At 37.5% G+C, this 25675-nt stretch overlaps 1 protein-coding gene across 1 annotated transcript in view; it reads left to right on the forward strand.

Moving 5' to 3' along the window:
- USH2A (usherin) overlaps positions 1-25675 on the forward strand; it is a 582349-nt gene that overhangs the window by 326336 nt on the left and 230338 nt on the right. The window contains exon 37 of the mRNA XM_074316330.1: positions 14048-14224. Within this exon, the coding sequence (XP_074172431.1) occupies positions 14048-14224 (177 nt within the window). The remainder of the gene's footprint in view (positions 1-14047; positions 14225-25675) is intronic.

The raw sequence follows: 25675 nt of genomic DNA on the forward strand, positions 1-25675 counted from the left end.
ATATATCATTAATATATAATGCTAAAATTTGTTAAGTTCTGGAATATTTTTTAAGACTCGATTGGCATGCATTGAAAAAATGCTTTCAAGAAAAATCACATCAATTCATATCTCTCCTAACAGTACACAGATATGTCCATCTGTCTGTAGTTGTACTAATTTGATAGGTAAAATTGATAAGTAGTTTAATTTGCATTTCTTTATTTCTGTTGAGATCAAACATTTTCCATATGCTTAGGATTTGTTTGTCTTTCTTATTTGTTGGTTCACACACTTTGCCTAGGAAATTTTAGAGGTTTTAAAATGAGTCTTCATTGTATGACAGCTTAAAATTATGAATAGTAATTATTACTCATCACAGTCATATATTTCAATCAATTTATCTTTTTGGTGTGTTTATAAGGTTTAGAAAATAGTGTTTTTGGATTTTTGTAAAAAATATTTTTTTCTATACAGAGTCGAAACATGTATTGCTTTATTTTGCTAACTTTATCAGAGATTTAAATGTGTGATGGTGCTTATTCCTGGGCCATTTATTTCATCTATTTACTCTTCTGTTTCTTTTTGAGTCCTCACTACAACAATTTAATCTTTGTGCTTTTAACATCCTAAGTATTTAGAAAATACCTTTCTATCTTATAGGTGACATTCCCATCTTCTCCCTCCAGCTTATTACTAGTTTTAGTTAAAAGGCCTTCGTTCTTGTATGTATATTCTTCCAACTGAACATTGAGTTGAATTGAGGAAAATGCCACTTATAAATTAATTTATGAGGAATTTACATCTTCAAATATTTCACAACCAAAAATGTATCATGATTCCACTTATTAGGTATTTTATATCTCACAGTAAAGTTTTGTTATTTTTGCCCAAAGATCCCCTGCATATTTCTTGTTAGGGTTACATTCAGGTATTTTACTTTTATGATTGAGATTGTGTTCATTTATATTTATTATAATATCAAAATAATTGCTAGGCATATCACATTTGTTTTTTAAAAACAAGCCTTTTCCATCACTACTTTCTTCAAACACTTGTAAATCTCTGAGTTAATTTTTCCAGCTATGTTAGGACAGATAATACCGAGATCCTTACACTTAAGGAACATTTCCATGAGCCTCGCACATTCAGTGAAGTGAACCTAACTAGGTACAACATACTGATGGATAGATGGACCCTTTTACTTTGACAAAAAGAGCTCTAATTTCATTGCAATCACAAATATAACCCATGTAATTTGATTATTTTAAGTAAATAGCAGCCAAACACTTGGACTAATTTTTTGTTTCTAGAAATTTATTTGAGATCATTAAAATAAACTTATGAAGTACATGGAGAAGGTTAAACACATTTGTATCTCTTTGTATCCATTGAGAATACCAGTAATTCTCCTTAGGGAAATTTTTTTATAAAGAAATAATTAAATAGGTGCACAAAAATATTTATAAAAGTATACTTTTAGCAGAGTTTATTTGTCTAAGAAAAATTGAGCGGGCATTCCTAAACATCCAACTATATATGACTGCATGTGGTGATTTCATTAAAAAGATTATGCAGATACATATTTATGGAGAAGGAAATGTATATTATTACTATTACAAAACAGTGAGTACTACAAAATTCTGTAAGAGTGAAATATGATAATATATTTATGTATGTGTTTTGAAATATGAAATGATACATACCAAAATACACCGAAATATTAACACGATGGCAATGATGATCTTAAGATTTTTGATAATTTTAATTTAACTTTGGTCTTTATAGTGCCTGACATAGTCTTATAATTTACAGTAAATAAGTATGTATAAGCAGACAAGGAATGAATGAAGCCAAAAGGAAAAAAAGAGGAGGGAGTTTCTAGTTCATGTTGTCTTAGAGTGAAACTTTTAGAAAATTTTAGGAAAGAAAAGGCCTTAAAATTCCAATATCTCATGAGAATTGGGGGAAAAAAAGACTTCACTGCATTAAGCTTGGGGTGTTAAAAATATTCCACTTCTTTCAGAAGTCCAACCACTTGCAATTACTGTTTATTATTACTTTTACTTAAATCCCTTAAATTTGAAATGATTCACTTTCACCTTTCCCTAATAATTTATCCCTTTATAATAATAAAGTTTCTTATTATCTTTTTGATTTGTACTGTTTCCAGTTTAATGATTTACTCTGTATGGCATATGTGGAAAACTTATCATATTAGAAAAATTATTATGCTATAATAACTTTGGTGCCATCAAACTGAATTAAATTATGTTTCATTGTAAATAGTAAAATGTATTAATTTTTTTAAAAGCCTTTTTATGCCAGTGAGGATAAATAAAGTTACCTTCATATACGTTCATTAAACACCATGACAGTACAAGCCAAAGTGACAGAATCGATAACAAATCAACTTACTCTTTCTGATAGCAATCCCTTCCAAGCAGTTCTGTCATAGCTTTCATAGGACTATGAATTCAGTGCAAAGTATTGAACAGAATCTGCGCATTCTGCAAATAATTTCACCTTCATTTTGTGTGAAGATATGTAGCCACATCTTGGAATAATATGGTTTTCTTCAATAGGTTTAAGATGAAAATGAACCTGCATTTAATGGTGTATTCTGATGTTCCTGTGAGCGCACAGAAATTTATATTTTCTGGTATGCACATGAAAAGGAAAGTAAAAAGGAACAGTTGAAATTAATTTAGTAGTATGTCTTACATAAACCAATGTAACCAAAATATTATCATTTCAACACGTAATCAAAATCTTAATAATGAGATAGCACATTATTTTTTCATATGTCTATGTGTATATTTTACACTTACAGGATACTTCCAATCAGTGATCATTTTTACCAGAAATATTTAATCTGTATTTACATTTCATAAAGTTTTCAGTTAAAAAAAAAGATTCACATACCAACATATTAAAGTTTTCCAGTAACAAAATCAGCCATCAATTTTTAATTAAAATTAACTAAACTGAAATAAAATTAAAATGCAGTTCCTTAGCCATATTAGCCACATTTCATATACACATAAGCCAATGTGCATAGTGGCTAATGTATTAGACAGTGCAGGGTTAGAATACGTGTATAAGATGTCAGTGCGAGTGGCAAAGTTAAAACTTAAATCAGTGCCAAACTATCAAGAATGTTTTTTCTACTAGATTCCAAGGAATGTGAGGTAACTGATTATTTTTTTCTCATTAAATCAACTGGTTGTGTAGTTGGATCAATTGATAGAATCAGTTGGTTTAGTTTTATGTGCAAAGCATCTCATTTTTTTCTAAGTCCTTTAATTTTCTTTAAGGCAAATACTTATATGTACCTTTATTATGCAGAAAGCTATAACCCTTGGATATCCTTGTTATTCCTGGACATCTCAATTTAACTCTTTATACACTAAGCTTCGATTAAAATAAAGAACATCTATATTAAGGGAAAAAATGCAGTGTAGTTAATGTGCCCCATATTTTGTTTTTCTCAACTGTCTTATAAATCAGGTAAATAAGCACAATAAACATTTATTGAGAGATCCTGTAAGACTTTGGATTTACAGGTCCATCATTTGTGATGCCACATAGAAGCTGGCCCAGGAAAGCTAGAAGTATGTTGTATGTCAATGACACCTTCATCAAGCTTAGAACAGCATTTCTTTCCCAACATTACAACTCAGTGTAATGGTACTTGGCAATATTGGCATTTCTGATATGACTTCTTTTGGCTAGCTCAGCATTCTTAAAAAATAAATAGTTTTTTTACTCTGTGATTGAAAGGGTTAAATAGTACCAATTCATTACTGCTCACAAAAGGATTTATTTTGTTCTCATAAATCAGTTTTATTCCACATTTTTATTATTCCCTTGGGTGAGCTACTCCAATTGAAATCAATACAAGTGCAAGTGACACAATCAATCTAGATATTTGATTATGGATTGGAGATCCCCAGGTCGGTTTTTTAGCCAGTTTCTTTCTGATCATCTCCCCAAATAACCACATATTCTTATTGCCATCTATGAGTTATGAACACGTTTAAATAGCTGATAATAACCTTTGTTTGGATAGTGACAATGGAAGCCTAAACAATGAGCAAGGATTAAAAGATGAAGATTGGAACATGTCACTATCACATTGTTAATAAACAGTTCAAATTTCCTAATATTTTTCTTAAGATGAAGTAAGTTTTAAAATAACTTTGTTCTTTCTCTAAAAAAATTAATACAATTAGTGGCTGGAAACCGCATTCTTCGGCTACATTAGGTAAGTGGTGAACTGTTTCTCATGACAGAGATGTTACTTGTTTTCACATGTTTATTTCATAGTGAACCACACTAACTGGTCTAGGTTAGCAATAAGAAAACAGTTAAGGTGAATAAAATTCCTTTGAAAGGATTCAAGCTGGTTCTTTTTATTTCTATAATTATCCAGGCTGGGAAGCCACCATCTGGGGAATTTAAAGGAGGAAAACAGTTCAACTCTAAATTAGAGAGCAGAATTGATTCAGTTGTTGCTCAAGAGGGCACCGCTTGTATATCAAACCCCTTTTCTTTACAAACAAATTTATGTCTTATGAATCATTTGCATAATGAATGCTTATTTTGGAACTCATGTTACCGCATCATGGTTCTCTTGCCTCTGACTCCAGCCACTTGTTCTTGGTTCTTTAGCCAAGTTTTTGCATAGGCACAGTTACACCTTTTTGCATTCATTTTCTTACATTTAGAATAAGGCAGTATTTGGTACACTTATCTGATTATTTCCTTAAGTAATTCCAAGGCACTACTAGCACCATAGTTGCTTCTTTCAGCAAATGTTTTAGCCTTGCTTATCCATTGATTTGTTTTCACCAAGATCTGTAGGAAGGGGACGCTTTGTGTTTTTTGGCATATTATCTCTGGAAGTCTAAATAAGTTTTTCTCCAGCAGTTGCAACAGTAAACCCATCCTATCAGCGAAAGAGTTGTTCATTCCTCCTCAATTACTCTTATGAAGCCTTTAGGACAGCGTTATCATGCTGCAGTCAAAGCAGTGAGCTTGGATTTCCATTTGCAAACTTTCTGGTTACGTGGAACTCGGGACTATCTGTAACATTTTCTTCCTAAGCCTTGCCTTTTCGGTAATTTGCATTTATAACTTTGAACAATGAAAGACATGTAAAGCCCTAATTTCAGTACAGGGCAGTGATGGAAGATCGGGCCATATCACTATAAAGTGTTCTTCCCATATACCGGGTTCCACTCTTTCGAAAAAGTTTACTTAAGAAAACCAGTATAGAAATTGGAAATGACTTTCTTTACTCAGGAAGGCAGAGCATTTTTAAGAGGTAGTCACTTCCATTGTTTAATTCACAGGTTGATATATTTTCCGTGAACGGCCACGTAGTATAAACATTTCAGACTTTGTAAGCAGCGCCCTGCCGTATCTTCCCAGTTGTAGCATAGCAGTGCCTAAAACTGTGTCTGTGTTCTAATAACACTTTGTTTATAAAAACAGCCAGCTGGCCAGATTTGGCCTGGGAGCTGTAGTTAGTGGATCCCTGAGTTTATTATAATTTATTTACAAATTTAAATACTGTGTGTATATTTCCTTCAATATTTCAACCTGCTCATGATCCTTTGGATTTTATAAAAATTATGCATGCAAACTTATAAATTCATGTAATATAGAAAAATATAACGTTCACTAAAACCCCACCACCTATAAATAACCAATGTTAATAAATGGTGAACATCATTTCAGCACTTTCTCAATTCATGACTAATCTCTTGGTAGCAAAAATCAGAAAAAAAAAAAAGAAAAAGAAAGAAACTCTGGTGAATTAAGACAAAATGAATTATTGCAAGAGAATTGAGCAGTTCAAAAAATTACCAGGAAGCCTGGAGAGTGAGACTTGTGTGGAACCACAAATAACTTGGCTCAGACGAGCTTATACCACAGGGAAGGGACAGTAGGATGACCCCACTGGCAGTGACATCCCCACTCAGCTGCCCTGGAGAATTGCAGCTCTCTTTTAACTCTCAAGAATTCTAGAGACATCTAGAAGAATCCCGAACTAAACCTGAGTCATTGTTTCACTCTGTCAGGGTTTCTGGTCCCGAGGTGGAGGCATCTGATTAGCAACCCAATGGTCAAGGGCCCACATGAGCTTTGGTTACTTACAAAAAAAAAAAAAAAAAGTCGTATTTCTGATCACTTTCCTCCTATACATAGCATCATTTCGCTGCTATAATTTCTTAATCTTTTTTTTATGCATTGATTTGATTATCTCAAGCCTCTCCATCACACTATTGGTTTAGTGTTCAGCTGTTTCTATTCTGTTTCTTGCTTTTTGTAACTTATTTATTCATAATGATTCCCCCCCTAATTTGAAGTTTGGTTCTGTGATATCCTTGTTCATCTTATGGGGAATATGTATCATTTTCCCCCCAAAGTGGCATAATTAATTTGTCTTGTTATATTGGAATCTTTTCTCCCCTTTGGGCTATGTGTATGCACATTTACTATATTATTCCTGCCTTTAAATTCATCTTGCTTGTGCCTTGTATGGTCAGCTTTGTCCAGACCGTGCCTTTGTTTTGAACATAGCCCTCTTCTTTTCCTTCCTGGGGCTGGTTAGCCCTCCTCCACCTAAGCTTTGAGGATTGGGCATTGCTATTTATTGCACTTCTCTGTAGACCTGGGGTGGGTTTAGGGGAAGGGGAGAAAAAAGAGAGGGTGTGAATGGCTGCACTGGGCAGAATTCTAGGGGATCTAGTTTCTCTGTTTGCTCTGAGATCCCATTACATGTCCTCTGTGGCAGCACCACTCCATCCGTTCACATACGTCCCCACTCCTGGGAACTTCAGCTGCTTCCCCCACCTCCACACAAAGGTTGACGGGAAAGCCAGTCCCCACCATGCTTCCTATCCCTACACTCGACTCCACTCAGTTCATTTCCCTTCACATTGGAGAAAGTGAGCATGAGTTCCCAGGACTTTCCTCGGTTTGTATTTCTTCCCCTAGTGGAAGAGTTAAGAGCCATTCAGTGCCGAGCATGAATTTATCATGTCTACCTTCTGCTGTGAGGGTCCCCAATTAATACCATTAATTTATTTCTTTTTTGTATTGGGGTATCATTACTTAATGCCATTACATAAATGTCACATGTATAACTCTATAATATGCTATCTGTGTACTCTATTGCGTGCTCACCACCCAAAGTCTAATCTCCTCTGTCACCTTATATTTGGCCTCTTTACTCTCTTTGGCCTCTCCCCACCCTCCCTTCTGGTTAACCACCATTCTGTTGTCTGTATCTGTGAGTTTTGTTTTGTTTTGTTTGTTCACGTGTTGCTCTTTGTTTTACACCCCACATATGAGGGAAGTCATACAGTTATAGTCTTTTTCCATCTTACGTATTTCACTTAGCATAATGCTCTTAGGATCCACTCGTGATGTCCCATATGGCAGTATTTAATTTTTTATGGCTAAGTAGTATTCCACGGAATGTCTTCTTTATCCAGTCATCTGTAGAAGGACATTTGGGTTGTTCCATGTCTTGGCTATTGGGAATAATACTGGAAAGAACACAGGGGTACATATATCTTGACAAATAAGTATTTTGAAAAATTTGGGGTAGCTATCCAGAAGAGGAATTTCTAGGTCATATAGTAACTCAATTCTTAATTTTTAAAGGAACTTCTATGCTGCTTTCCATAGTGGCTGCAACGATCTACAGTCCCACCAGTAGTGTGTGAGGGTGGTTTCCTTTTCTCTTATTCCTTTATACATTTGCTCCAAGATTTTCAGCCATTTTTGTTAATGCTATTATTTTTGTTCTTCTAAAGTCCCCCCCCCCCCCATTTTTGTTAGGTATTTTGGTATTTTTGTTAGCAATTCTGTGCTACTAACTTATCCATTTTTCTCCTATGATCCAGCAAGGTGATTAGTATCCACAGTTTAGAAATTGTACACAGACTATGATGGCATCTGATCATCCGTCCTCCTGGTATTCGTGCCCTTGTGTAATCCTCTCCCCTCGCAGGTGGTCCAAATACATGACTTACTTCTAAGCATTAAAATATGGCAAAAGGGATGGGATGTTGGTTCTGTGATAACATTACCTGAGACACTTGCTGGGAGACTCTCTGTCTTGCTGGTTTTGAGAAAGGAAGCTGCCACGTTGAATGGCCCCCATGGAAAGGGAACAAGGGCAACCTCCCACGAACGACCACCTGCTAACTGAGGACAGCCTTCAGCCAATAGCCAGCAAGGAATTGAGACCCTCAGTTCCAACAGCCTGTAAGGGACCGAGTGCTGCCAGCAGCCACCTGAGTTGCAGGGGACCCTTCCCCTGTATAGCCTTGAGATGGGACTCGAGTCCCGGCCACCACTTCATTGCAGCCTTTGGAGACCCCCAATTAAGCCATCCTCAGAATACTGACCCCCAGAAGCCATGAGATAACAAACGTATGCTGTCGTGAGCTGCTAAGTGTGTGGTCCTATCATTACACAGCAATAGGTAATTAGTACAGGAGCACGTGACTGTGTAACTAGCAGGTAGCAGTCACCAGCAAAGCATGGTACGATTATCACCCAAATAGTGTGCTCCCCAAATGGTGGTTCTCCTGTAATGGGGGCTCTGTCTCAAGCATATACAAGTATCTAAAAAGAAAATGATGAACATTTCATTAAGAACTGGTAATAGACTCTGCTCTGAGATTAATTATGATTGTCGAGTTATCCATTCCATCACAATAATACTAAAGGATTAGCATATTCAGTATGTTTAGTAAGTTTTTACTAGAAGTCCAAAGGAAATATCTATTAATCAGTCATGTTCGTGTCCAGTGTGTAATTTGGAAGCTGAAGACCACATCCTGTGGGAGCATTTTTGCCCAAATAGCTCTTAGCTGATTGAGATAATATCAATAGTTTGTTCATTTGGAAAAATAACACTTTGTCCAAATGGGGAAAAAAAATAACTCAAAGTAAAATAAAAAATCTGACTTGTCAGAGTATAACATAGTTGATGAAAATGGCCCATATTAATTTACCACAGTCATAATAAATCTCTGAATTCATTCTGTGTGTGTGTGAGAGAGAGAGAGAGAGAGAGAGAGAGAGAGAGAGAGAGAGAGAGAGAGAGAGAGAGATATTCTTGTTAATAAAACATCCATTTCGGAAGATCTGACTGACTGTGTTTACATGGAGCAAAGTTAAGGAAAAGAAACCATGCTCCAAAGGACATTAAAAAATATTTACAATTTTCAGAAGGGTAATTTTGCCTCATTAGGCATCCTGTTGCTCACACTAAAAAAAAATAATAACCAGAAGAAAAACAAAAGATCCCCAGTGTCCCTAGAGCCATTGTTCTTGGTCACACATGAGCTCAGACTCAGGTCACATGTTTCTGAAGCACCTTTTAGTGAGTGATGAAAAAGTCTATGCATGCATTCCTTCACCTGCCACTGTCATTCTAGCAGAATGACCACTTTAAAGAGGAATCAAAGAAGTGCAGCTTTTCCTCAATGACAACTAATTAAAAACCACATCAGAGTAATTACAATAATGGTAAGAAATACTATGCATTACCAGAGTGCTGGGGTTCTCGGAGCCCTAAGTGGTTCACAGGTTACTTCTTTCTTTCTTTTCAAAGTGTTCTGTGGAGAAGTAGCTATGTAGGTGTAGGTCTATAAATATTTCCTACGTTGACAAAAATGTAAGGTCAGGAATAGGTCCCTTTAACCATATATTAACTTAAACAAATACCCAGTGCCTTTCCGGTCTCTACAAAAGTGAAATCTATTAGAATAATGGAGTTTGGAGGACACGCTTGCCTTTTAGGTAATGTAATTTGAAATGATATCTTAGAAAGAATAAATAAAAGTAACTTACATAGGATTATGGGCTATCTAGAGTGATCTAGAATTCATAGGTCACATTACAGACCTTGTTTTCCATTTGATGTCATTTGATTTTGGTATTGGTGGGATTTGGTGATAAGGGAGGCAGAAGGGAACAACACTAAAATTGAGACTTCAATATAGGACACATCGAGCTTTTTCTTTTTAAGGCGAGGAATGGGACAATTCGTTAACACCGTTCCTACCTTAAGGTGTCATTGGATTCAGAAAAAGGCTAACTTAAAGCAGGACCAGGTCTGACATGCAAAATCTTCATAAGGTAACAAGAATCAGTTGGGTTTGTTCGCTGTCATTTCTCATTAGAATCTTTGTCAGGAGAATGGATTCATGTTGTGCCGTTTTCTGTTCTTGTTACAATCTTTGTCACATGAATAAGATATCAGGGTATTAATGCCTGGCATACAGTTTTCCGTGTGTGTGCTGATACTGTACAAGACTGCGCTGACCTTTGCAATATTACGTATTCTGATTGGTTGTTCATTTCACCTCTTTCCCACAAGTTAATAAGGCTGTAAAAAGCAGAGAACTGAAATGGCCAGCCAGTCAAATTATAGAATATTGAAAAGGTCAGAGCAGTACAGCACAAAGGAAAAAAAAATTATGGAATATATGGTGCATTAAAATTCTTGTGACAATGATTATAACAAGAATGGAAAAGGATACCCATTTATGCTATTTCAATCTACAGAACCCCACAGGATGATATTCCCGGGACAGCCATCATTTACACATCCCTGAGTCACACATACATGAGAAATTATCTACATATGCTCGTTTTTGCTTAAAATGAGAATCGTACAGAAAATATCCTGCTATTCAACAATAAGAGCATTAAATACAAGGTTTTAGCATCACGAGTGGACATTGGTGTTAACATTTTAATAGGACTTCATGTTTGACACTGATGAAGGGTTCTTTGCCAGTAAAATCTGTAGGAACATGAGCTTTATTTTGGTTGTTTCTGCATTTACTTTTTCATCGACAATAAGATAGAAAAGTAGGACTGAATGAATTAACCTTTTTGAAAATCTTTCAGAATGTGGAGTGTCCTGAAACATCATCTACTTTATTTAAAAATTTTACATGAACTATAAAAAAACGTGTTTTTGCCTTGCGATGCATGAAGTCGGCCAATATACAAAGACTCTTTCCTTCCCTTGCCTCCTCAGTGGAGAGAGACAGAGAGAGAGAGAGAGAGAGAGAGAGAGAGGAATACTGAAATCAGAAATCTTTTTATGTATATTTTAAAATTTCTTACAGGTATTTTTAGTCTCTGAATATATATCTGGTTTACAAGTTAGCATTACACTTTCTGAAAATGTATTATTTCACTAATGAAGTGAACATTTTATAGCCCAAAGCTAAATCTAAAGGCATCGATTAATAAGGATGCCTAATGTGACTTAATTATTTTTGGTAAGCGGAATAAATGAATTTGGATTATTACTTGAAGACCAGTTTGAACATGGATGAAATAAACCTAACATCTGTCGTTCTACAAACTTAAGAATAATCACCAAGTAATCCTGGCACTACTGCCCGACATTCTCATGTATCAGGTCTGGAGTGAAACTTAGCTCCGTGAACGTTGATTAAGAATTCCCAGGTGATTTTGATGTAGGTGAATCCTGGAACACCTGCTGTGGGCAACCCCATTCTGCAAAGAGCCTAGTTAAAACAACCCCCTGTGAAAGCCCAGTGGGGCTGACCACAGACAAAGAGGGTGAAGAGGGAAAACTCCACTTCAGACTCACAGTGCCTGGGGAAGGGGACAGAGGTGGGGCGCTGTGGTTGCAGAACACAGAAGCTTACATGGGCCTGTACCTTCCACTTACACTCACAAATAGGGTCAGTGCTGTGGCCAACCAGACAGGAATGGTCACCTGTGATAGGAAACGCTGTCATTTTAGCATTTTCCAGCTTGATTTTTGAGGCTGAACAAACGGGACTGAATTTTCCAGTCCACTGAAAACAAAGTATACTTAGCAAAAGGTAGAAGAAAATCACACCCTCTTAAGAGGAGGGGATCAGAGAACTTGCATTTTAAGAGACTTTCCCCACATCTAGGAGCCCAAGTTGTTCAAGTTCAAAGGAAGAAAGAGAGGGCAGGGAGAATGAAGTGGAGGAGGTGCCCAAATCTGCGAATCTTTTACTGATTTGCGTACTGGAAACGTTGAGCTTCATTCAGGGTTGAAACCCTGTATGTTGGTGGAGGTAAGAAAACATGAAACTCAGCAGCATGACTGCTGGAGATGTACGAGTTCTTTTTTGAGCCGAACAAAACGGTTTATGTAATTGCATACTTCTCATAATTATTGAGTAATTATATACTTCTTATAATTACTGAGTAATCATTGTTCTATAACTAGAACTTAATGTTACAACTAATTGTATAATTACCATGTATTAATGTTTTCTGCGAAACTTAGAATAAAGTGGTACTTAATATATTTTTCCCAGGCCATGTTATTTTCAAAGCTGGCAGTAGTGTTTGTTTTACAGCTAGAAATTTGCTTCAAAAACCAGCAAAATGCAAGGGAAACAAAGCTGCACCAATATTTTAATCATGGATGTTAATCCATCCATCTTATATTTACAGCTAGCTTGGAATTTGTAAACTTGCCTTCTCTTGGCCTAGTTTTAGAATTTTCATTGCGGTTTTGTAATTTTCATTCTTTTGAAAGATGTGCACAGTTGTACTTCACAGGTCATCATACATCTGCCCGGGTCATGCCGGATAAGCTGACCATTTCAAAATTTTACAACTGGACATGTGGCAATAGCGGTAGCTGTTTCCTCTATAACTGAAAAGGCTTCCAAGGAGCTAGGCATTGTGGGAACTTATGGAGTCCTTCAGATGTGGCTAATTTAATTTTTCATAGACAGTGGTTGAAGTGATTCATATTTAATCTTAAGGAAGTTTCTTGAATGCAGGAACTATGTCTTATGCATTTTGAGCTTATTTTTATCAGCACCTAACTAAGTCTATTCCTGATGAAGGTGATGTTCAATAATCTTCTGTCAAATCAAGTTGACTAGTTGTAAAACTCCTATGGAAGCTAATATATCATAATTTGGAAATGTTTTTTCAGTGCATAGTAAAGTTATCAGAGGCTACTTTGCAGGTTTCAGAACTTCTTGCTAATGTGTTATGCATATATAGTTGTACGTTGTCCATTTTAGGTATTTAGAACCATTCCTAAACTGTGAGTATGTCTTTGTCCTATTTTACTAAAAATGAATAGGGATTATTATTTCCATGTTCTAGTCTGTAAATGCTATTTATTCGCTCTGGGAAAGATTAAAGGTACATATAATAAAATGTGTTTTTTCACTTTCTAACTCTTCTTAGCCTCGGATATAACCTCGTTGCGCAGGAGAGGGAAATGAAACACTGTCCTCAGGCAGCAGAATTTTCCTATGTCTTAGACGTGCTGAGGTTTGACAATGGGTTTGCTGGGACCCAGTGATGATGCATTGAAAGTGATTCTTTTGTACAGCCAGGGAGCCTCTGCATTTTCCCACAGAGCTAAAAAGCAGATCTTCTGATCAAAGTGGGCATACATTACTTTCCATCCCCAGTTGCTTTTCAGGATATTCTGACCAATTCCTATTTAAAGGGGCTTTAGATAGAAAGCAATCAACCTCCCTCTCAAGCAAAATGAGCAGAAATTCCCCCAATTGATGATACATGGTATATATGACTCATATATTTGACAATATTTATATCCAGAACAATTCTATTTGGGGAAAAAGAGTGTCATTTCCTCCTAGTCTGCACATCACAGAAAATTCAAGAATTTGGAAAACCCTCAAACAAATTGTAAATAATTCACCAACCGATCAATTTATGTCAGCACAGTATTTTTACTTATATGCGTGATACTTGGGATGTGGCTTTATACTGTCTGAGGATTCTGATCCCTGGGATGAATGAATTTGAGAACACAATGTTCACTCAGGTAACATTATGTTCACAAAATAATCAAATAAAAGTGGGTGCCTTGATAGCAGTATATGGGATGCCTCTTCGGGTGGTGATGGTACAGTTCTATTTGGTACTGTCTATTTAGGAACCCAAGAAAATGTGGAAATAATAGCAGGAAAGAATCCTTAAAGGATGCTAATTTTAATAATTTTTCCTTTCTAATCAGCAGATGATAACTACACCCTTCTGAATGGCACACGGCTCATGCATAGTGGCGAAGAGACTGACCTTTGGGTGCTTGTCGATGGCCTGGTTCCTTTTACTAACTATACCGTACAAGTGACTGCTTCAAATAGCCAAGGCAGTTTGACGAGTGATGCTACAGCTATTGCAATGCCGCCAGGGGGTGAGTCTGGGAACACACTGGCTCTCTCAATTTACATAAATGTCTGAGAATGGAGTTTCTATTGAACACCTTGTTGGTTGTTAGAATTAGTGTTTAAAAAACAAAAACCTACGTAGAGGCTTAATTTTAGTTTTGGTGGGTTTATTGAGACACATTTATGAATACTGTTTCATTGTTTTGTTGAGACTTCTTTCACCTCACACCGTGTGTGTATATATCTCTTGCTTTATGCATGTACGGAAGATTGAGAAATGCTTTTTTGTTTGAGACTTTATTTAGATTCAAAATGTATATTTTCAGTGCGAGCTTTAACTTTTTAATACGGTTCTCATTCCTGGTGTTTTTTAGGAACTCATTCTGAGGTATATCTAACCCTTTCCATTTGGCAAAAAAGGGCAGTGGGCAAGTAATAGAATAGGAAAACTCTGCTCACATGACTGGAAAGATACATACACACACACATGCATAATTCAGTTAAACAGAGCGAGCTGGCATTGCTAACCCAGTACACACTGTGTGAAGGGATCTCCGTGGGTTAGTCGAGGGGCTAATATTATGTAAACAGGAAGAAACTGAAATGTCGTTTTAGAGTTGTACAGTAAAAGTGAAGTCGACATCTCTGCTATGGGCATGCTCGTGTCACGATGGCCCATGGGTCCACACTCTCTGGGCCCCATGCAGTCTTTTACTTGATGTTCTCAGAAATCCAGAATCTGGGAGATGGCCCTTCACCAAAAGAGGAAACAAAATGTCTTCAAAGACAGACAATGATTTGCTCAAGTTTATTACAGCCATTAGATGTACTTTTTCTTTTTTTTCATCATTAGATTGTTGTTGATTACAATTAGGAAACTTATAGCTTTGAAATTATCTTTTTTATGACCTTGTGGCAGTTTAAAGGTGATACCTCATTGATTAAATAGGTTTTAGTTCATGCTTCCTTTTACTTAATGACCTGAAAACATATTATCCTGATTTACACATAAAATCATGCTGAAAAGCATGTGGCATTCACGAGAATATGTGTGTTTAAGTAGAATTAAATTAGTACTGAGAGTTATTAAAGAAATCTTCCATGCCTTGTCCAGTGAACTGTGTTTCATACTGAAATGAATAATAAATGAACCGATGTACAGAAGCAAACCAACTTGCGGGCAGAGAAGGTTCTATATGCTATTTACTTTTCCATTATATTTGGATTGTTATCATTATTACCATTTCCTTGATTTCAATATTAGATCTCTTTTATGGTGATGTTGAATTCCTACTATCTCTCAGTGCTGGGTTATGTAGAATTCGTAATGATAATACCCTTAGCTGTGTATTTTTCTCAGTGTAGTTTAAAAACATAATACTAGAAGGTTTGAGCAAAACAGAAATGTGTTTGTTTTTTAACTTTATCAAAGGTTTCCTATCAACTATGGCCTGAAGAACCTCCTTTACACTCCTAATCTGGTCACGTCCTACTCATTTTTAAGATTTCAAGTTAGAAATGGGTCCATCAGAAAGCCATCTTTTTTACCAGCCGAGGCTGCGATAGGGTCCTTCTGTAGCATCTGTATCCCACTGTAGAATCACATTGCATGGAAAGGGCCTATCTGATCTGACTGTCACAATTACTGGTTATACGATGTTACCCAGCTGGGACTATTTCTTATTCACATTTTTATCTTCAGTGCCTAGACCAACCCTGACACACGGTACGTGTGTAATGAATAATGGGTGAGTGAATGAATCCATAAATCAGTCAAGATAGCTTAATTATGAGTTTTAAATTGTAAGTTTGTCATTGCTCAGACCTACTCAGGACTCATCTTCTACCTAAGAATCTTGTATTGTAGCCAACTGCGGGGAATGTGACCTCCTCTGAATACTCATGCAGTGTAGGAATGGGCTGGCCATGCAGATGTGAGGGGACCCGGACGGAAATGCTCTGAGCTCTTTGTGTCCTTCCCTGTAGTGTTTCCTTTTCTTAGGCAAGCAGAGGATGAACAGACCTTGGTTGATACAGGGATTTAGAAGAGGACAGATAAAGGGACACTGTGTACCCTGGTAGGTCATCTCTCAGCTGATGGTTACGGGACATCATATCTGATATTAACTTTCTGTATTTGTCTAAGAAGAAGAAAAAATATGATCAATGTGCAGTTCTTGTATACCAATTATACCTCAATAAGGGCAGAAAAGATTTAAAGAAAAACTAAAGTCCAACAATATCTTATTTCAAACCCTAGTTAATTCCATCAGATCTTCCAGTTTCATTGCTCCTGCTGTTTAATGAAATTAGTGTTAAAAAAAAAAAAAAAGAAATTCAACTTTGACCAAAAAAAAAAAAAAAGAAAAACATGATTAAACAATATGATCAACAGTTTATTTTGAATATAGAAATTAAGGAAAGCGAGAGCATAAAAAGAATAGCTCAGTACATACATAGTAGAAAATCTCAAGTAGCACATATTTTTAATTTTAAAAATGAATTTCAAATATTAATTTGGACTACTGGAGGGGGTTTTTTATTCCAATTATATAGCATATCCTTACCTACTTCTATGTACTGAAGTTTTTGTACTTCTATAGTAGCTATATTTGGGGTAGTTTGTAATAACATAATGTTTGTATTTGGCACCAAGATACTCTTAGAAATGAAGAATATACTTAATCCAAGCTCTTGAATAGCATTATAGTACAAGTTCAAGAGTTCTAGGGAAAGAATTAAAAGAATAAAAACGGAATCCAAATGTTAATCCATAAATATGAAACTTTGCCGTGACCTTTACCCCCTCGAGGTCTGGAGTTACTAATGGGGTGAGGATTTCAACTCTTAATGGGGCTCCGTGCATTAGTGTTTGGTATGCATGGAATTCAGCATTTCGTTTAATAAGTGGTTGACATTGGTGATGTCCCTTAATTTGCTTAAATCTAATTGGCTCTTTTATCAGTCAAACCTGTATGGATTGGCAATTGATCAGAAAGGGTCAGCCATGACTCTGCATGCAGTTAAACTATGGGACCACCAGTAACGGCCGCCGTTGCATGCTAATAAGCAAAGGAAGAACAAATGAGCTTAGAGGGAGGCAAAGAAGCTTAGAAGTTTTGCAGGATCTTCAAGTTCAGAACAAAGGCATTATAGAGTATATAAATTTTAAATACACTGCATTTTGCCTCCAGACTTAAACCTTTTTTTCCAGATGAACTGAAATCTTGTCTGAAACTGTCTTTGTTACATCAAAGAACTACTCAGAAAGCTAAGAGAGAAGGAAGAAGCATAAAAGGGCATAGTTTAAAATGATTAGTGACAAATTCCATACTGATGAGTTAGAAACAGATTTTTTATGAAAGTTTTATATTTTTCCAAAAGGAATAATTTTATTCTGTTTATCTTTTTCTGACCTGCTTTATTGTAACAGTGAAAGGAACTCAGAGCCACCTTACATTTGTAAACTCAATCCAGTTTTCTATGACAGTAAACAATTTGTCGTTTATACCTTCAAATTGATGAGAATTATTATAATCTACAAACTTTGAAAAACTACTAAGTTAGAGGAATGTTTTTCTTTTCCAAAGGTGCAGTACTAGAAAATCAAAAACAAGGAAAGGCAAATGGTTGTGAATGGTTTGTTTCAGAATTTGTTTTAGTTTGTCTCTCCTTTCCTTGACCTCTCACCTCAACAAAAACAACGGTGAAAGAAAAGGATTGAAATCTATTTGGAATTAATAATTAGGCACATTGTAAAAGAGATTGGAATCCTATAAATTTAAACTTGATTCCACTTCTTTCCCTCACTGGCTGGGAGACTATGAGAAAATCCACAGATATATCTGAGCCTCAGTTTGTTTATCCATAAAATAGGCATGATGATAATTCCCACCTGATAGAGGGTGAAACAGCACAATATATATGACACACTTAGCACAGTGCTTGTCTTCATAAACGTGTACTTGTGACTCAATTTGTTCTTTTTTTTTACCAAGACTTTTTGGCCTCTTGTGATATGATTTATAATAAGAAATCCATTTGTAATCCTCACCCCTGTTTCTGACACAGAGCCCCTTGGAATTTTCTAAATGATGAGAGTTATGCTGTGTGTTTTGTTATGTTAATGAAATGATTTTTTGGAAAGCACCTACGGTATTCCCCCAAAAATAAGACCTAGCCAGAAAATCAGCTCTAATGAGTCTTTTGGAGCAAAAATTAATATAAGATCCGGTATTATATTATATATATGATATGATATGATATATATGATATATGTGATACGATATTACAATGCATTGCATTACATTACATTACATTATATTATATTGTATTAAAGACCCGGTGTTTTAGTAAAATAAGACCAGTAAGACTTATATTAATTTTTGCTCCAAAAGATGCATTAGAGCTGATTGTCCGGCTAGGTCTTATTTTCAGGGTAACACAATAAGGATAGGGGCTGGTTACAGTGGAGCCAACCAGGTGATTAGAAGGTTAGAACTTTCAATCCCATCCCCCTGACCTCCTGCGATGCAGAAACAATGTGAGGTTAAGTTTAATCACCAGTGGCCCACGATTCAATCAGTTGTGCCCCTGAAAGGAAGCCTACCTAGAAAGACGGGGCTCGGGGAACTTGCAGGTTGGAGATGTAAGGAGAGTGGCATGTTCAGATGGGGCGCGAAGCTCGGCCTCCTTTCCCCATGTCCTGCCCTGTGCATCTCTTCCATCTGGCTGTCCCTGAGATATAGGTTTTGTAATAAACCAGTAAGCTAGTGTGTAAATGGGTTTCCTGAGTTCTGGGAGCCCTTCTTGCAAACTAATCAAACCCAAGGAGGAGGCCATGGGAACCCTTCGATGGATCGGATGACAACCTGGGCTTTGCAGGGTGTCTGAAGTTGGGGGAGAAGCATGTCTTGTGAGACCGAACCCTTAAGCTGTAGAATCTGATGTTATTTTGGAGTAAATAGTATAGAATGGAGTTGAATTGTAGGACACCCAGTTTGTGTCTGGAGCACTGCTTGGTGATGGTGTGGGAGAACTACCCCATACACATTGGAATTTGGTACGTGGATGCTTACCCAAGGCTGGAAAATTCCCTACAGAGAGAGAGCAGGTGAAAATCAGCATCTTTTGCACATGCTGGGGAGATTAGAATAATTTTGTCCTGCTACATCCCAATTTCCTCCTAATATTCTCCTTAGAGTGTTGACATAACTATCACCAGGCCAGCTAAGGAGTAGTTGAGATGTGTATTGGAGAATAAAGAAAGCAGGAAAAATGAGAAATTATTTTCCATTTTGAAATAGCTTCAGTGTCTCCATCTGTGAGTACTGGATCATAATTTGCAAATTATATTTTACATCAAGCTCTGTAGGGCTTGGGGTCTCAATGGGCAGAAAAGGAGCATGTTTTTGTCTTAATCGATGTCTTCTTCAGTCCTACTAAGCCACTTAATGAATACAATTTTATGATTATGTTTTGTTTCCATTATATTTGTATTTTATTCATAAATAAATGCTTTGTTAATACGAGCCAAAAGAGAGGAATTTGCAATTGTTTGCGAAATATTTTTCTCCCTTCCTTAATGTTCCTGAAATACATATTCTCAAAAGTACAACTTGGAAATTTATTTCATTTTCACTTAATATGAATTCTTAGTGGTTCAGACCATGCACTTCTGAATAACTAAATGAGATGTTTGGTTTTTAAAATGTAACATAATTTTTGCCCAATGATATTGTTAGAAGAATATGTTAACCACTGATATTTCATAGACTGAACTACTAAATTAAGTTTTGTTTGAATTTCTGGAGACTAGGATGCTCTTTCGGTTATCTCTTGCTATGGAACAAACTACCCCCGAGCTTAGCAATTTAAAACGACCACTCTTTATTATTCCTCATGATTTTAAGAGTTGTCAGTTTTGGAAGCGACAGCAGATTTTGCTGGTAGCTACAGAATTTGCCTTTGAACTAGAGTAGTTGACTATCTATCTTGGCATGTCACAGAATAAACGGAAAATTGTATTCTATTAATCTGTTGAGTCAGTGAAGAGGGGAGTAAAGAGAGTGCCTCCTACGTACCAGAAGAACAGGAAATGCTTCACAAGGAGCAGAATGACGATCTACTTAGAGCACTCTGCCCTAAGAGGATGGGTGGGTCGGTGCTATCAGGTTCTTCTCTTGGGTTACGTTTGTCAGTAGCTCTGCTGTGAAAAAGGGAAAAGAAAGAAAAACAAAATCATTATATCCCTCCAGTTGGTAAGGAACTGAGTTTATGATGTTTGACATGACTTGCTCAGTGAACGGATTGCTTCCATTCAGTTATTGAAGGAAAAAGAAAACTGCATTTTTTTTTCCTTTTTTCTCATCTCAACCAAAATCCCTTTTGAAGACCTCAGAGGAGGGGCTATGGGTAGCACTATGGACCACCCATGAGGAGAATGGTATTATTTTGTGACAGGCTCTCTAAGAGAATTAGGAGCAATTAGAAGCTCAAAACTCAGGCATAGACCTGAAAACAAACAAACACAGGATTACAAATCAAATTCCATTTTATCTTCCACTTTCCTATCACTGCAGCATTGAGAACTATGAAATACTTCTATGCCTTTTAAAATCTATTCAGTACCTTGTCAAGATGCTACATTTTTTGTTTGTTTTATAAAATGTAGATGTTTGCTTGCAGTGTGCAGACCCAGATCCCATCAGCATGTGCTTTCCATTTCTCATCTGTTCTGAATCCATTTGATTTATTTGCAATATGTAAGTTGAAAGGTCAACATGCAAGTAGCCATGAGGTATCTTAAAAATGAAAAGGATGCAAAGCGATGGAAATAGAAAAAAAAATTAAGCTGTAGGTTAGAAATTGAATAGGCAAAGATGGTACCTTATTCAGAGAGTGGAAGGAAAGGAAAGATTAAGTGCCTTGTATAATGTAAAAGCCACAATGAAGATGCAGGATTGTGAGGAACTGCATTCTTTAAAAGAACAATATTCTAGCACATAAACACATGGCTTGTCTTCACCTTTGGTGTATTAAAAGCTACACAATTTTTATTGCATCCAATTCATATGAATCTTTAGAACAGTTGTGCACAATGTTTTATTTTATGCATGTCTTCCAAATGTGCTGCTGTTTTTCCCCTGGAAAAATCAACCCCTTGAAAGTAGGTGGATTCAATGAATAAGTATGTAAATTCTTAATAAAATAGTGTACTTTTGAGAACACATACCAGGCCATTTAGTGTAACCTGTGTTTTCTCCCAAGTATGTTGTGAGACTAGAACCAAAGCATCTACAACTGCCTTAAACATGCTCTCAAATCCTTTTCTGAAATATCTTCCCTTTACCTTCTTAGAATTGATTGTTTAATCTGCTGTGTGTGTGTGTGTGTGTGTGTGTGTGTGTGTGTGTGTGTGTGTGTGTATGTGTAAGATTATATTACATCACCAAAGAGAAGGATTCATTTCTACTTTATAGTTTGTGACATTTTCCTAACTGGTCACATTCACTGTCTTCACAACGAGCTTCCTGCTTATAAAACCTCTTTAGAAAGGAACTAACTTTTGAACCATGGAGAAGACAACAGGGATCTTTGATGTGTTCTTAGCATGGCCACAAGGAGCCTCCAGCAAAGGGCTGCCAGCTTCCCACATTTGCATAATCTCACGTGGTTTTGTATAGAAACAGTGGCCTTGTATAGAAATAGTGGCCTTGTGTTTTTTTGCACCCAACAGTCGTTCATCCTTTCCACCCTTTCTTTTGATTCCACTGTTCCAATTTCCCTCGGGCTCCATGGGCTCTCCGTGCTCAGAGCCAATGAGAAGCAGTAAACCAGTATAGCCAACAGAGGAATATGACATACCCTGGGTTTGAATCTGGGATTCAATTGAATCTGCTGCCGGTCACATTGCTCCTCAAAGAGTCTGAGAATGTAGCCAACATGGAAGAAAGAGTAGATATCAGAGAAGGAGGTGGAATGGATTCTGGTGACATCATTTATCCCTTCACTCAGGCTCTGCCTGAAACCAGCTCTTTCCCTAGACTTGTCTACTACAGGAGCCAACCCCTTTCATTATTAAACCTGTGTGTGTCGGGCAGGTTTCCTGCCACTTGAAAACAAAAGTGTTTAACCCACAAAACCCTTGAGAGAAAGGAAAAAGAGTAGAGAGCATTTAGAGAGGCATCGTGGCCACTTAAAATCATGCCAAATTGTGGCCGCTCAACAGGTGTTGGCTGTAGTTTGAGCTCTCAAATGTGGAAACCTCAGGAAGCATACCTGATTTGAACTGAAATGATACCAACCGAGAATGTGACATCACTGACCCTCTTCCGAAGGTGCTCCTCAGCGTTAGGTGACCTGGGAATGTCCTGAGTCTCTGCATTCACGTCTCGGGGTCCTGAGCTGTAGCAGCAACTCCTGTGCTAAGGAGCTAATTGAAGTAACTGTACTTGACTCTGATGAAGGCTTCTCATTGCTAAACGACAGACCTGAACTAGATCAGTGGTTCCCACAGGGGTCCCGGACGAAGGCCATCGGCCCTTCCTAGGGACGTGTTTGGAATGCACACACTGGAGCCTCATCCCCAACCTGTTGGATCAGAAATTCTGAGGGTGGAGCCTATTGATCTGTGTTTTGTTAGATGTCCCCCAGGTTATCTGGGTGCATACCCAAGTTTGAAACGCTTTGAACTCGGTCATCTTTAAAACACTTTCAAAGAAAAAAATATATGATCTCGTCTATGACTCTGCCAGCCTTGTAATTGAGACACAAAGGGAAAAACAGATGAAACAGGACCCTACACTCCACTTGTCTTTGAATGTGGATGCTCCGTTCTCAGGGCCAGAGGCCTTTCTAGTGTCTGGGGTCTGGCATGTTTCTCACTGTCTCCCCGTGTTGGTGGAGAAAGGGCTGCTATGGCTAACCAGGTCCAGATGCTGATTCCTACCTGTGGCGCCAGAAAGCAACGGACATGATGTTTTATGCACCGAGGAACACTGATCGGTCCTACTGTACAGACGCTGTCAGCTGAATTTCCTCTGCTCTTCAATTCCGTCATGAAACATCTGTTATAAGGAACTTCATGTAACTGAAAGCCGAGTTTCCTCCCTCTGGGGAATTTTCTTTAATGAGCGCCTTGTGGCCACACTTCCGCTGCGGGGTTTTGAAATGTGTCTCCTCAAGTCAGTTACATCTTTATCCCACATTGCATGGTTTGCAGGCTGTTAGACCTCTTACGTGAGATTTTTCCCTCCAAGAGTTCACAAGCGCAACTCCACAAAGCAGGCTGATATAGTTTTCCATTGCCTAGAGAACAATTAACATTATGTAACCTTTTATTAAATACAAATGCAGGTGCACCTGGGAGACACTGTAGGTTCGATTCCAGACCACAGTGGAGAGAGTCACAATCTTTTTGCTGGTGGAGGGTCTTGCCTTCAGTTTGTGAACAAAAATACAATACTTGTGAAGCGCAATTCAGTGACATGTGCCTGTAGTTTTCCTTCATACACTGATGACTCCCGCTTACCGTGTTTCCCTGAAAATAAGACCTAACCGGAAAAGAAGCCCTAGCATGATTTTGCAGAATGACATCCCCTGAACATAAGCCCTACTGCATCTTTTGGAGTTAATATTAATAGAAGACCCTGTCTTATTTTTGGGGAAACACGGTAGATAGCATTTACTGGTGCTGCTGCTGTTTAAACCATTCATTTAATTCTCAGAAACTCTGTGAAGAAAGTGCTATTATTATCCCCAAGAACACGCGAGGAAGCGAAGGAAGAGATTGCTTGCAACTCCTCTGTCAAGGTCATGCAGCCAGGAAATGGCATGTTCAGACCCAGAGACCAGCTTCAGAAGCCACCATGGGAGCCCCTGCTCTGCATGGGCCATTTGCATCTCGTCTTAGCAGTAGTAGCACAGATTTCTTGGCCCCCTCGTGCACAGGGGTCTGAACATGTTACCCAACTCTACAGTTGTGTCAGATATAGTTTCAGGGGTATCGTTTGCTTAAAACGTCCGGTATCCAAAACCTGTGGGCAACGAACGAGAGAACTGTCCTCAATGAGCCACACTACCCATGCGCTTAAAGTTTAAAATCCAATGAGGGGAAAAATATTCAGTTAAAAGTGGTATTTTTACAGCATTAAAGCATAGGCGATGTTATGTAGTCCACACTCTGTGTAGACAGCAAGCACCACCCAGCTGGGCCCCCCTTTCCCAGTGTGGATAAAGTACTTGATTGCCCACCACGTATTTTGACAAACGTCCTTCATATTCACCGATACATGTCTATCTAAGATAAACTCTAATTAGGTGACGAGGATGTTAACATGACCTATTTGTTTATTTGGGACAAAAACTCATGTAACTTTAGTGAAATTATTCACTTTTTTGAATTTTTAGCTCTCCGCTGACATGAGCTGTGAATTCCATTCTTTCTTTGGCTTGTAATAGAAAATTTTAAGTTTTCAGATCTGATTTGCTGTTGCAGAGGCTTTTATGTAGGTATAGGGCGATCTCTTTAGACTTTGTTCGATTACGTTTACCCAAAACATTAGTGTACGACAGTCGGGTCATTATTGCTAATTACTAAGTTGTCCTCTCTTTGGGCCTATATCACAGTTGAATAATTGGTGTTCACGCCTCTATATGTCAAGGGAAATGAATAGATGTGACCTTTGCATTGCACACAATTTGCACTCTTGTAAAGAGAGCCAATTTATCTAATAATGTTAATTTTATAATTTTTTAAAACTTCATTGAAAGAGCAAGGGAGACCATAGTTGTAAAAAGGAATGAGTGAATGAATGAATGAATGAATGAATCATTTTCTGCCTCTAGTCCTTTTTTTCCATGAACAGATTGAAAACATGACAGTCACATGAGGGCACTCACTCACAAGTGGAATATTGGAGAACCCAGGAGTGTGGGCCGTATGGCGTGCAGGGGAATCGCACTGGTCACAGCAGCGACCATCTGCATCCTTCGGGCTGTCAGGAAAGAGGAACGCTTTTCTCTTCAAAGTCTGAGGTGGTGGGCATGACCACAGAAAGGGCTAGAACCTTGTTCACGTGGTTGACTCTATAAATCAAGTGTGTGTGTCGCTTACATTGTGCATTTGTGAAGCGCATTGATTACAGTTCCTGTCAAACTATCTGAATTTTAATCTCAACACTGCCCACCATCCCTGGCATTTTCATTTGCTGAATACGTGGCCTCAGGCAAGTTGTCCTTTCTAGGCCTCAGTGTGTTCATCTGAGAAGGGCTTGCATAGTCCCATAAGCATCCTCGATGGGTTTTGGTAAAGGATAAAGGATGGGCGGCGTTCTCTGACAAGATCAGCTGGCACATAAGTAGGTGCTCGACTATTTGTCGAAAGAGTGTAAAGCATGGTATGTAATAAGCACAAAATATACATAAAACATCACTATTTGGGTTAAAAATGAAACCAAGCCCTAAGCATCTACATG

This window comes from Rhinolophus sinicus, linkage group LG12, assembly GCF_036562045.2.
Source record: "Rhinolophus sinicus isolate RSC01 linkage group LG12, ASM3656204v1, whole genome shotgun sequence".
In the NCBI taxonomy this organism is placed as follows: domain Eukaryota; kingdom Metazoa; phylum Chordata; class Mammalia; order Chiroptera; family Rhinolophidae; genus Rhinolophus; species Rhinolophus sinicus.